At 38.4% G+C, this 14,547-nt stretch overlaps 1 protein-coding gene across 15 annotated transcripts in view; it reads right to left on the bottom strand.

The window, feature by feature from the left end:
* The window catches only part of RBMS3 (RNA binding motif single stranded interacting protein 3), a 1,080,848-nt gene that overhangs the window by 16,546 nt on the left and 1,049,755 nt on the right, over positions 1-14,547 (bottom strand). For 9 of the 15 annotated variants that reach the window (XM_043595598.1, XM_043595585.1, XM_043595588.1 and 6 more), the window contains 2 exons: positions 8,290-8,370; positions 5,047-5,174 (listed from right to left, as the gene is read on the bottom strand). In XM_043595598.1, coding sequence (XP_043451533.1) covers positions 5,047-5,174; positions 8,290-8,370 — 209 coding nt within the window. Of the gene's footprint in view, positions 1-5,042; positions 5,175-8,289; positions 8,371-14,547 lie in introns of those variants that run through there. The other 6 variants (XM_043595584.1, XM_043595587.1, XM_043595596.1 and 3 more) reach the window with 1 other exon arrangement.

The raw sequence follows: 14,547 nt of genomic DNA, 5'->3' as shown, positions 1-14,547 counted from the left end.
GTGCACTAGAGAAGAATGTATATTCCATGGCTTTAGGATGAAATGTTTTGAATATATCTGTTAGGTCCATTTGGTCCTGTGTCATTCACAGCCATTGTTCCTTATTGATTTTCTGATTAGATGATCTTTATATTGTTGAAAGTGGTGTTGAAGTCCCCTACTATTATGGTGTTATCATCAGTGAGTTTCTTTATGGTTGTGATTAATTCATTTACAAATTTGGGTGATCCACATTTGGAACATAAATGTTTACCATTGTTATGTCTTCTTGGTGGATAGACCACTTAATTACGATATAATGCCCTTCCTCATCTCTTGTTCCAGTCTTTATTTGAAAGTCTAGATTGTCTCATATAAGTATGGCTACTCCAGCTTTTTTTTGTCGACAATTAGCATGATAGATGGTTTTCCATCCCCTTACTTACAATCTGAAGGTGTCTTTAGGTCTAAAGTGGGTCTCTTGTAAACAGCATAAAGATGGATCTTTTTTTCTCATCTATTCTGTTACCCTATATCTTTTAATTGGAGCATAGAGTCCATTGACATTTAGAGTATGTACTGAAAGATATGAATTTATTGCCATTATGTTGCTTGTAGAGTTGGAGTTTCTGGTGGTGTCAGGTCTTTTTTAGTCTTTGTTGCTTTTGGTATGTATGTAGGTATGTATGTATGCATGCATTTTCATCTTTTCTCCCCTCAGAGAGTCCCCCTTAAAATTTCTTGCAGGACTGGTTTAGTGGTCACAAACTCCTTTAATTTGAATGACATCATTGCTGGATAAAAAATTCTACTTTGAATGACATCCTTGCTGGATAAAAAATTCTTGGCTGCATATTTTTCTGATTCAGCACATTGAATATATCATGCCACTCCTTTCTAGACTGCTGAGTTTCTCTGGATAGCTCTGCTGCTAACCTGATCTGTCTTCCCTTGTAGGTGAAAGACCTTTTCCCCTGCTGCTTTCATGATTCTTTCCTTGCCTGAGTATTTTGTGAATTTGACTATGATATGCCGTGTTGATGGTCGGTTTTGGTTGAATCTAACAGGAGTTCTCTGTGCTTCCTGGATTTTGATGTCTGTGTCTTTCCCCAGGTTAGGAAGTTTTCCACTATGTTTTGCTCACATAACCCTTCTACCCCTATTTCTCTCTCTCTATCTTCTGGGACTCCTGGACTTCTGGGATTTCTGGAATTCTGATGTTGTTCCTTTTTAATGGGTCACTGATTTCTCTAATTCTTAAATCATGCTCTTTTGCCTTAGTCTCCCTCTTTTTCTGCTTCATTGTCCTTCATAAGTTTGTCCTCTAGATTGCTGATTCTCTGCTCTGCCATATCCCTTCTTGCTGCTGTGGCATCCATTTGATTTGCATCTCAGTTATAGCATTTTTTATTTTATCCTGACTAGTTTTTACTTCTTTTATCTCCACAGAAAGGGATTCAAATCTATTTTCGGCTCCAGCTAGTATTCCTATTATCGTGAGTCTAAATTCTGGTTCAGACATCTTGCTTGTATCTGTGTTGGTTAAGTCCCTGGCTGTCGTTCTTCCTGCTCTTTCTTTTGGGGTGAATTGCTTTGTTTCATCATTTTGAAGGGAGAAAAGGAATTAATGAGGTAAAAAAATTACAATTAAAAAAATTACAGTTAAAAAATTAAAATTAAAAACTTAAAGACAACACAAGCACACACAAAAAATCAAATAAATGATGCTAGGTCCTAGATGTGCTTTGGTCTGGGTGCTGAAAGGGGCTTGTGGATTAGAGAAAAAAGGGGAAATTAAAAAAAAAGCAATCACTTGAAAATTTGAAAAAATGAATACACCGAAATAGAATAAAATGAAATGTTGGAAGTAAAACAGAGTTTGAAAAAATTTACAGAAATGTAAAAAATACAGCAGAAAAAAAATCAAAGAACATTTTTTAATAAAGATTGAGAATAAAAATAATTTTTCTCCTTCCGTATTCAAGAAAAAGAAATGAAAAAGAAAAAATAAAGAAAATTGAATAGATGGACCAGTGAAGAGACTGAAACACGTTTGAAATTAGGTTTCCCCTAGAAGTCAAATTATGAAGTGCTTTATAGTCTGTATACTAAGCAGAATGAGAGATTTTTGTTCCTGAAGAGGGAAGTTGGCCCAGTTGGATGGGGCTTAGTGTAATGGCTCCGTTTCTCACTAGATGGCGCTGCTTAGCTTACTGGGGTGGATTGTTGTGGTGTTTGTAGGTGCGTATGTTGCATACGCGGGTGTGGTGAAAATAGCGTCATCCAGCTACCCAGTCTCTAGTATCGTTCTCCCTGACCAGCAATCGCGGACCCGTCCTTTGTCTTTGGCTTCCGTCCACTCCCCGCTTTTACACTGTCTGTGACCAAGCCCCAGGCAGCACCTCCCTCCTGAGTTTTATTTTGGATGCGTCTATTTTTCCTGACCCCTTATTTCTGAGGGACTGCAGTTTTGACCAGTCTGCCCCTCTACAGGAGGGTTTCACCAAGCAATGGCTGGGTGCTGGCAGCACCAGGAAGGTTGGTGGGACCGTGCTGTTGCTGACACCCAGAGACTGTTGCTGGGTGACATCCTGCCCCAGAAAAAGTTCACATGATCGTTTAGCAGCAGCATTTCAGGGATTATGGCAAATCACAACTGATATCTGGCTCTAGGCTTCACCCCTAACGACCTTGACCAGCGAATGTGACAATTATCGCAGGTCCACTGTGGCCTTTGCCTGTAGGGAGTCCTCCCAGCAAGGGAACCGCCTCTCCCTGTGGCCCGAAGACCCCAGTCTTGACACTGCTCCTGGGAATTCGCCTTTCTCACCAGAACTCCACCAGATAATGAGCTGTAGAATTTCAGTCTCTGTGCTCCCCCTGTTTATAGTGTCTTACGGAATTTAAATCCTCTCCTTTCCCCTTTCTCATTTTTAGTTCAGTCCCTGAAGCTGTTTCCAGGTTTCCATTTTCTCTCCAGCTGCTTTGGGGGTGTGGGGTGCTTTCCCCATACTCCCCCCCCACCCCACCCCCATCTCGGTCTGCTCTCCGAAGGCAAAAACATATCCCTGCCCTCCATGGCTTCTTTCTCCACCATTTTACCTCTCTGCACCATGCCCCTGATGAATTCTGTGGTTCTGCTTGTGCAGATGGTTGTGTTAATCCTCAAATCAGTTTTCTAGGTGTGCAGGATGGTTGATCCAGGATAGTGCAGGACAGTGTTGATCTGGCTGTATTTCATGGATGCGAGACACACAAAAAAACTCCCATGCTCCTCCAGCATCTTGGCTCCTCACAAGAATCTTTTTTAAATATTTGCTTTGCAATTCTGATTGTTTGATGATTGGTCTACTGTGAGTCTACTTCTAGCGGGAAGGAAACCCAAGCCAGTAGGGAAGGCACCTGCCTCTTTCAGTCCCTGGTGTCTGGAATTCTGTCTGTCACATAGGAGGTACTATTTCAATAGTGGTTGATTTGGCGAATGAAAGAATCTTTTTATTTATTTATCTAAATTTATTTATTTTTGAGAGAGAGAGAGGGAGTAACAGTAGAGCTGTCAGCACAGAGTTAGATGGGGGCTCGACCTCACAAACCATGAGGTCATGATCTGAGCTCAAGTTGGACACTTAACTGACTGAGCCACCCAGGCACCCCAAGAATCTCTTTTATGTATGCAAAGAGCAGTAATTGTTACGAAGAAGGGTGTAGGATCACTAGTTTCCTCAGTATGCTCTGAAACAGCAAAAGCAAGCTTCACCTATTCTCCAAGTGTTTCTGGCAAATACATTAGCTCTCATTCCCACCAGTGTCTCTCATTGTGCTTCCACACATTCTCCACTCCTTTCTCACATATTATTACCCTCTGAACAGAATGAAAATATTTCAGTATGCTTGGAACAGACTATCAGAGACCAGCATGTTGTTCAGTGTGTGTTAAAGTGATTCATGTAGGCTATAGGTGAATCAAAAATAAAAACAAAAAACAAAACACAAACTGCTTTATTCTTATGAATCTTTCCTGAAAGTTGTTATGTGATAGTAATAACAATAATAATAATAGTAAAAGTTAAGTCCCATTATGAGCACATTTAATTTGGAGGACTGCCTTTAGAAGCTAAACTAGGTCTGGAAGACTCCATTACCATGATTAATCTTTCAACAACAAACAAATATCTGCATATTGAGATCAAAGAGGAATGATCAAGAAATGGGAGCAACACTCTGCAGACAGGAAGGAGCTCTTAGGAATTCTCTATCCACGAGGGCTTTGACTGTTACCTACCAATTAGAATAGTTTGCATAGCAAGACATCTGTATATAGACTGAATTTTTGTTAATTCCTTTGGTTTCAAACCTCTCAAATTTTAGTCTACATAATTAGTCAACACAAAGCCAACTGTACTTTACAAGTGATTTAAAGATTTGCAAGAGTAATTCTGATACATGATTTTTGTTTTGTCATTTAATTCCTGAATAGGTCTCTACATTGTTTTATATTTTACAGTACCCCTTTTCATGAAGTGCTCTGCTGGGTGTTCAAGGCAACTCCGCAAAGGGAGTGTTATTGTCTTCATTTAAGAATACAGGCTCACTATCTAGTTTCAGGGGGGAATATTGGAGTTTTTCCAAAATATGTACGGTAGATTTTTTTAATGCCCCTTTCTGTATTTAAGGCTTGGAGGTGAACTCTTACATTAACTCTGGGCTTGACCATGTGACTTGATTTGGGCTATGGGGCAGTAGTAAATACATCACAAACAGATTGAAAAGTGCTGGTCATGATGCAATTGCTTCCATTATTCAACCAACAGACAACACCCAGAAGCAGAGCTGTGAAAATGAGCATCAGCTGTCCCAGGTGCTTGAGCAATTCTAGTCAAGACCAGAAGAATCACCCACCTGAGACCAGCTCAGATTGCCAACTCACATAATCATGAACTAAATACATGCTTGTCACTAAGTTTGGGATGGTCTGTATTGCCACAAAAGCTAACAGATACAACACGAGAGAATGGTTGTCAAGATGCTTGATCTTGAGAGAAAGAGTTTAGTGTAGCCCGAACTTACTTAGACTGTTGGTAAGAATATGCAGGTGCATGTTCGTTGGATGTGTCCACTGCTATCTGTTGCTGCTGACCACTGGTGTCCTGGGATGAAGGTGCCACTGTCTGGGGAGAGGTATCAGCAACAACACCCTAAGGAGGCAAATAAGAACACAAAAGCCTTACTGGCTTTAGCAAAGGGCCTTTTTCCAGATGGACAATAGGGAATATCCTTCTTCTATTTGGCTTGAACGGAATTGCACTCAGCCAAATGAAGCCACAAGAAGTACTCAAAGGAAAACCACAGCACATTTTGATAAGAGCTGAGAAATTCACTCCAATCTGTCATCAAGAAGTTTTGCTTTCAGAAGTCCCTAGAGCAGTTGAATCGTCAGAAAATCACCTTCACCATACTTAGAACTGTTTTTTTTAAGTTTTTATTTATTTATTATGAGGGAGAGAGAGAGAGTGTGTGTGTGAGGGGGAAGCGGCAGAGAAAAAGGGAGAGAGAGAAAGAATCCTAAGCAGGCTTTCTGTTGCCAGCATGGAGCCCAACGCCGGGCTCTAGCTCACTAAACTAAGATTATGACCTGAAGAAATCAAGAGTCAGACGCTTAACAGACCGAGCCACCCAGGCTCCCTCATACTTAGAACTTTTAAACCTGGTTGCAGATAGCTGCACTAAATAATAATTTATTCATCAAAAATTCATGCAGGATTCCTATAAAAACATATATTCAAACATTTCCCTGGAGTAGTGCAGTGTGTCAGGTTTCTATGATCTGGCAAAAACAGTGGACTGTGACCTAAACAGACCACCCAACAACAACAACAAAAAAACCTGCAAAAAAGCTTGGAATTTTTTCAAAGCAATACTGTTAAGTAGGCTTTCCTTTCAGCAATTTGATTTATTTTGTTTTGTTTTCGACAACATGAACTAGAATTCATTTTGAGGTTTCATAAAACAAACACAAAAATATCCTTAATTTTGATTTGCTACTTCCCTCACCTCTCATTTGTCACAGATGCCAAGAAGAAGTTGATCAGATGTCTGATTCTGAGAGAGGCACAGGTGGTTTTATTTGATACATGGTAGGAAGGGCGTCTCTCAGAAAACATTCTCTTGGTTTTACTCATAGCCTTGGACACCTGCAGGGATGTCAGCTTTCAAACATTCTTGACCAACTCTCTGTCCCTCACTAAACGTCCCTAAAATTGTTCCTTAGAATCTAAAAATTCTCCCTATATTACCTCAATCTCTTTTTCTCTAATATACTATTTGGTATTATACATTTTTCTGAACCTCCCATAAGTATTTATTTGTGTGGATGTTGGTGAATTTTCAGTGTTTTACATAGAGAATAAATAGTTGCTTTAACTTATAAGCACAAATTCAAAGCAATGTACCTGCATTTTTCTTAATGAAAGGTTGTTTTTTTGTTTTTGTTTTGTTTTGTTTGGTTTGGTTTGGTAATCTCTATGCCCGGTGTGGGGCTTGAACTCATGACCCTGAGATTGAGTTGCATGCTGCATCTACTGAGCCAGCCAGGTGCCTTGAAAGACTTTTTGTAATGATAAACTTCTTCTTGAACTATAATTAGACTGTTTCCAATAAGTCACACTGTCAGATGTGTCCCATTATTTTATAGTCATCAAAATGCTCAAATTCTGTAGATAAATATATCCATATGTCAATGTAGACAAAGAGAAATGCAAACATGCTCAAAGTGCCTAAAGTATCTAGATTCATTAATTGATGACCTAGATGCTTTTTGATGGCCAAATATAGCAAAAAAAAAAACCCTAAAGCCCAAACAAACAAACAAAAACCCACACATATTTTAATCACATAGTCTTTTGAAATTCTGAAAAGCCAGTTAAAACCTGTTTAATACTGACAAATTCTTTGGGGCCCACAGGTTTAGAGCACATAAAAGATTTAAAATTGGACCTCCCTGGTTTCCTAAATTACATGACATTGTCCTCTTAAACTTCTGTATTTCCCAAACTTTGGTACTGGTAAACATCTGTCACACCCCAAAACAAATATGTCAAATGTTTTGTAAAATCCAATTCTGCAAAGATTTTCCCAAACTCTGTCACTCCAGAGGTTGAAAATGTCATGGTAGACTTCCATGTGGAGGGGTGCTGACACCCTAGTTTCTGGCCAACTCATGAAGTAGCAATAGCATGGACTCCAGAGAAGTCCCAGCTGATGGGAAGCAACACACTGTGACCATAATGGCAAATGTCATCAGGAGATGGGGATGAGGGGCAAGAGACAATAATGGCTAGAACTAGAGAGAAATATACATGTCTAAGTGTTTTACCACTAGCTCATAGCTGTATGCTCCCTCCCTTTCTATGTAGCTTGCTGGCTCTGTTGAGTAAAATAACATGTACTCAACATGTTATTGGATTCAACCCAATGGAAAGAGAGAAGAAAAGGGACAAAGCTTCCCTTTGAGTCCAAAGTCCCAAAGACAAGATGACTTCATCATTTGAGGTATTCAGAACAGTAAGAATGGTGCAACTTTTTTATTTTTATTTTTTAATCTATAGGAAGTTACAAGGTTGCCAAGGTTCATTCACTAAAGCAGTGGCTGTTAGTCCTTGATACATATTAGAATCACCTGATATTTAAAGAAAAATCCTGACATCCAGTCAATACCGCAGACAAATAAATCAGAATCTGGGGATAGGACCCAGGCGTAAATATTTTTTAAAGCTCTCTAAACAATTGCAGAAAATAATAAGCAGGAAAGTTTGAGAACCAGTGCACTAACGTGAACGTAGATTCCCAAGGGATCTTGTTAAAATGCAAATTCTGATTCAGTAAGTCTTGGTGGTGTCTTCAGACTTTGCATTTCTAACAAGCTCCCTGGTGATGCCAGTGATGATGTTGGTCCAGGGACCACTCTTTGAGTAACAAGGCACTAGCAAACTCATTGAAATAGTTGTCAACTTTTTTTTCTCTTCCCTATTTATGAGTATTTGTGGTTAACATCTGAGGGGGTAGTGATTTGGTCTCTGAACTTCAAATATACAAATGATACTCCCTTCTTAACTCTCTATAGCAAATCAGATAATTTTGTGTGTGAAGCAAAACATAAGCATGTTTGAGTACTTCATATAGTGAGCTTGCAATTTCAAATTTTAGAGCAGCACAAAACCACATGTCAGGATTGCTTGGGTTATAGGGGACCACAGTATACGTGGCTAAGATTTATCATCCCTACGTCTTTCTAGAAGACAGAGACAGACTTACTTCAATAGAAACAGCTGTCGGAGGCACAGGCGTGTACTGGGGAATGTAGGTCCCTTGCATAGGAGCCGCAGCAGTCATATACTAGAGGGAATCAAAGAAAAATGCAGGTGAACTTGAGATTGCAACCGGCAAGAAAAGTAGATTATCACATGAAACTGTTTTACATGTGTGGCCCACAGGCAGTGCGCCATTAAACTCTATTTTGATAAAAAATGAGGCAGTTCCTATCAGCATAGAATGGCCTTTGCTTACTGATTCAGTGCCAACAGCAGTCCACAGTATCATCCCCCTTCCCTCATTTTATGTTCTAAAACATTCTACATTAGATCCCAACATTTCATTATCACATCTCAAACATACGTTCCATAAGGGCAGGGAGGATGTCTGTTTTTGTCTTCTTCTCATTTTATTGCTAGCACCTATCACATAGTAGGCTTTCAACAAATCATTTGTTGAATGAATGAATCATCATACTGTTAGCAAACATTTCTTTTCTAACTAAAAGAAAAATAAAAATAGAGGAATAATGCAAGAACTATGTGTGTAGCAATATTAAGATTTGGTGCATGTTCTCACTTTGTCATTTTCATATCACCTTTTTTAGGTACAAATGACATAGTATTACAGATTCTGGCAAAGTCTACTTGATGTCCTTCCCCCATTCCATTATTGTGTCACTGTCAGTATTTCCTTTTCAACTCCTTGAATTAGCCAAATGTTCCTCACTTGGATGGACAATGAAACAGTCAAACCAATTCTCACTAAGTTGTAGTATCGGTAAAACATGCATTGGGAATAACCTGCATTTTTGCATTTCAGAAAAGGAGCCCCAAGAAGATAACTTGCTCACCTACATGAGCAAAAATTCCATATTTGCATTTCTAATACACATATCCTTTGCAAATTCAACAGTCTACTCTCTGAAAATAGAATTTTCTATGGAATCAATTGTATTATGGAGCTTCTAAACTTGACCAACATCACAAAACATCAGAACCAGAATCATCTACTGAAGACAAGTTTTCTCCATTCATGAAGGTTAGAGAAATGATTTTTATGGAAAATTGCAAGCCTCCGACCCTTTATTCTTCTAAATCTGCTGAGTTCAAAGATGAATGCTATGCATAAATATGTAAAACCTAAATTACTATATTTTGTGTGCATCTTGGTACTTTCGTATCTAAGCAACATGATGCTTCTGAATCAAGGGAAATATCTGAATGGAGATGAGCTCATCAGTTGTTGTTGTTTAATATTCATGAGGAATGATAGCAATTAAGCAACTTTGGAATAAATGTATCTCCATCTTAAACTCAAAACCATCCTACTGTGTCTATTTGCTAAAAATAAAAATAGCCTTAATGAAACAACCCTAGATCAAACAAACCAACTGTTCTCTGTAATCCATATGTAGCAACTGATAACTGTGTAACACTAATAACAACTAAGTTCAATTCATATCTATGCAAAAGAACCTTGTAACTTAGACCAAGAGCAACTATTTGAAAGGTCTAGAGATATTACTAATTTAGCTTTATACTTGAAAATCACCAGAGATTCCTATACCCTATCCTCTGTGTTCTCACAGCTTCCATTACTTTTCTATTGAAATTGTCCAGACTGTCATCTCCTTAAAGGGATGGGCCAAACTTCACATCTCTGTATCTTCCAACAAACCACACCATGCCTGATGTTGAATAAATAATTGTTCAATGGCTGAAGAAAAAGATACAAGAAGAAAGCCTTCTGTTTCCAGTTATGAATCTTGCATGCCCTTCCCTTAGCTGTTAATAATTCTGGGCTAATTTCACCATCCCCATAATACATTTATATAACCTTTAAACACACACTTGAGCCAACTCTGCTCATCATTGTCCTTGTGTCTTTAAGTAGACATAAGCATCCAGGTATCCAATGGTTATCAATTTTTCAAATAAGCATAGAACTCTGGAGTTACATTTCAGCAAACATTATTCCACATCTAGAGCCCTATGGCAGGTATCTGCCTTGCCAACAAAACTGCTCTAGGATGTATTTTGGGAATAACAGTTCATTGGCCATTTCAGATAGATGGTTTGCTTATATAGGTTAATAAAGTCTTTTAACTGAGCATTCTCTTTATTATTTTTGAATGCTAGCTCAACTGAGAAAACAGCTTTCTGTTTTCCAGTGCATTTTGGCAATGCTGGAGAATGTGTCTTCTTTTGTGATATTGATGTAGAATAAAAACTTTGAGAAATCAAGTTTTAGAGCAGCCTATTTAAAGCTGATTAAACCAACCTTCCTTCCTTCCTCCCTTCCTTCCCCCCTCCCCCTCCCTCCCTCCCTCCTGGTAGCCACCTGTTCATTTTGCTTAGAACCAGTGCTCTAAGGGGCGCCTGGGTGGCTCAGTCAGTTAAGTGTCCGACTTCAGCTCAGCTCGTGATCTCATGGTTCGTGGGTTTGAGCCCCATGCAGGTTCGAGCCCCATGTCCAGCTCTGTGCTGACAGCTCAGAGCCTGGATCTTGCTTCGGATTCTGTGACTCCCTCTCTCTTTGCCCCTCACCCGCTCGCTCATTCATTCATTCATTCATTCATCCTCTCTCTCTCTCTGTCTCCCTCTGTCTCCCTCTCTCTCTCTCTCTCAAAAATAAGTAAACATTAAAAAAAAAAGAACTAGTGTTCTAAGGCACATACTTTGAAAAGATCCTTCTTTAATTGAATCTCAGAAGTCTTAGATTTGTAGCAAGGGAGAATATATTTTTGCCAACTATGAATTTTTGTAAGACCAGAGCTGATCCTATGGAGGCTCATGTTCTACCTTCTGGTGATGGTTTTCCAAGATTTATAATACACTAGTAAAAGAATACCTCACTGACTAGGTATTTGCTATTGCAAAGTTAGTGGTTCTAAACTTTACAAATGGGCCTAATACATGAAGAGTGTATCCTTTCCATGAAAATAGGACATCACTAGCACTTACCTATAGGACTACTTTGATCTGTCCCTGCTCCACTGTCTGTAGCCCTCAGGAGCCATTTCTGTGAGCTAGAAATAGGGGCATGGCCTGGGTCATTTGGAGCAATGCTTACTAGTTTTCTAGCTCATGGGTTCACTCTTGTCAAACTAGAATTTTCAGGCAGCATAGTTAATGAAAAGCATTTTATGTGATTCTTAGCTAAGCTTCTTCAAATAACTCAGTAATTCAAAACCTAATCTGTGTTTTGTCCAGTAGAACCGAATTAGTATATTTTCACAACTCCCATTTTATTCAGTGAAGTTGTTAACATGGCCCAAACAGAACTGCTGAGGACACAAATTCATACTCCTCTTGTCTTTAGAACACTGCTGTGAGCTAGGCAGCATGGTTCACCCATGATCTTAGCTTAGACTGAGAAGCGAAGACCCACGTAATGGGAATAAAGCTCAGGCTTCTGACCCATGATTGAGATACTTGTCTACTTCTTTACTTTTGAAATTAAGTAAATAATGCCCTAAGAGTCTCCTTTTGATTGTTCCCATATTCAAGTTGGTTTTGTTGTTGTTGTTAATGGCATATAGAAACTGGAGATCCAATTAAGAAACATGGAATAATATGCCTTTGGTTAATATTTTTATTGCCATTTAATTTATTTTACTTTATACTCAGAATACCTAGTTTCCTTCCAGGAGGGCTACTCTGTATGTTTAACTTATTTCATAATTTAACTTACATTTATGCTGCTTCTCTGAACAGAACCAAGAGAGATTTTGTAGTATAAATGACATCAGCTCGGTTCAGTGTGTTTTGTATCTTTTAATGAAAAAAAAAATCTTTCTGGTTGCCTTGTTTTTTTTTTTTTTTTTTTGATCACATAAAAGATAATAGAGCTTGAGAACATTATTTGGAAATTAGGGATAGGCTTACTCTAAACAAGTCAATACTGTGGAGTTTTATGCCCCATAAGACTATTGTTTCTGGATAAACTTTTGTAATAAAACTCTTCAGTAGTAGACATGTATTTCTAGGGTGAAACCTCAAGAAGTGACAGCTTTGTAAAATTAGGAGCAAATTCTTACAGGAAATGGCTACAGCTGTGTGTAAGATCAACTCTCAGCTTTAGGTAATTGGTGACAAATAACTCTGAACTTTCTCGGCAAGCACAGTTTGATTTCCTTAAGAGCATAGATCAACTACAGTCAGACTTAATAATCTAGGCTGCACAGACACTGTTTAGATCTGGATGCCTCAGAGACTTCCTTTATTTTATCCAGCTAACAAATGACAACTAAGAGAATGCCCTGTGATATAAAAAAATCTGCCCTTTTGACTTGATAAATTCCCATGGATTACTTATTAAAACCATAACAAGAATGGATGCATATCCTTCAGGCTAATGTCTTTTATTGGTATGTCTCAAAAGCTAGAAAATATCTGCAACCATTCTTTCACGACTACAAATTATTTTGCATTTTTTTATACAATGGGGGATGGGAACCACATTCCAATGAGATGATATGGGTAAAATGGATAAGTCCATACAATATTTCCTTGTTGGTAGCAACTCAAAGTTTAGAAATTGATGGAGAAATTTTATTTTCTTGGTAAACAGCTTGATTATTTTTATATATTCTAAATCTAAAAGCACTGGATTTTCACACGTAAGCTTGAAGGAGACCTGAATAGCCATTTTCAAACCCACAGAATAAATTCCAGACTCCATTACTTGTTCCAAGAAGTCTAGACACTGCATCACCAAGATAGTTATACAAAGAGAGGAAAAAAAATGGTGAAATTGGAGAGGAATTGTGTTTTTGCCTATTTAAGTTAGAACAAACTGTTTCTGTTACTGTAGAATCATTGATTATTTCCGAGGAAACAAAACTCCAAATTTTCAGTTCTGGATCTACTTTATTTTCCCCCACCAAAGAAAAACAAATATGTTTATGTATTTCCCGTGAGGAAATTTTCATTTAATAATTTGTAGAGCAAGGAATTTCCTACATTTGAATTTTTGAAATTTCCTAAAATAATTTATCACACTTGTTCATTTGGAGTCGTCTTCACACTGCTTAGATTTTAAATTGGTGCTTCTATTCCTTGCCATAAAATTCTTAAAGCTGCTTAACAAATTTCAGAAAGGGGAGTCGTCCAGGTACTATCAAACCTGGAAAGTCAATAAGGATACGGGAAAGTTGCAAAAATGTGTCTCAGAAAGGAAGCTGAGCAGAAGAAAGCAGTATCATGGTAGGTAATGCTAGCAGAATGCAGTATGAATTACTTTCAAGGTCATTTGCCATAAAGTTTCTTCTAAAAAGCTTGAGGCTATAGGAAACAACCTGGGTTGGGTAAGTGGCTGGGGGAGATGCATGGTGTTGCCTCATATAGAGGTATTCTGCAGTGCGAGGGCCATGTTTCTTAGATTTGTAAAATTCTATCATCTCAGAGCTGTGGAGAATACCTGGACCCAGGATGGCAAGTTGGTATCATTTCACATGCTTGCTTTGACTAAGTAGAAATAGCTGCCTGGAGTGAAAATCTAAGAATATCTTCTAAGTCTCCATGCTACTCAATGAATGAAAGACCATCCATAGAGAGAAGGAAAGCTGGAGAAAGAGTGCCCACTTAGGGCATGAAAATCCTGGACTCCTACATGGACTCCCGCTGTGCATTCCTCCTATATTCTTTCTACTTTTGGAGAAGTCATTCTGGAGAATGACATGAATCCTCATCCAGAATAATGGATGCTTTCATAATGTTTTATGTTAGTATTAATTTATAAGGTAGAAATAACAAAGTAGACAGTTGTGTAAAATTAAATGTCCCTGAAGTGTAGATGGAGGTGAATACAGATAGCAACATATACTTCATTTACTAGGAGTAAAAGCACTCAAGGGGGAAAGATGGCCAGTGGATGGCTTGATAAAAATGGAAGCCCAGAATTCTTAGGAGTATGTAATCTATATTATCTCACCCAGTTCCCAGAACAGTGCTAAACATAATCCAGAGAGAGGTGTGCATTAAACTATTCAATGAAAAATAGAGACTGTCATCATTGTAGTCTGGGGTGGTGCTGTTTTTTGTGGCACATAGCAAAGAGAGTAACAAGGAAGAGACTTAGAGGTTGTTCTTGTCTTAGAAATTTACAAAACCTCACCCCCTGCACAACAGTGAGAAGTAGTCCTTCCCATATAATCACACAGGCTAAGAGGCCTTCATTTTGCAGAGAATGGGATTTTCATGAATGTATTAGAAAAATCCAAAGCCCATTAGGTTTTAGCCCATTTAAGCCCATTAG

The sequence above is a fragment of the Prionailurus bengalensis genome, chromosome C2, assembly GCF_016509475.1.
Source record: "Prionailurus bengalensis isolate Pbe53 chromosome C2, Fcat_Pben_1.1_paternal_pri, whole genome shotgun sequence".
In the NCBI taxonomy this organism is placed as follows: Eukaryota; Metazoa; Chordata; class Mammalia; order Carnivora; family Felidae; genus Prionailurus; species Prionailurus bengalensis.
Note: the sequence above shows the minus strand (reverse complement) of the source record. Positions and strands in the feature narration are given on the sequence as shown.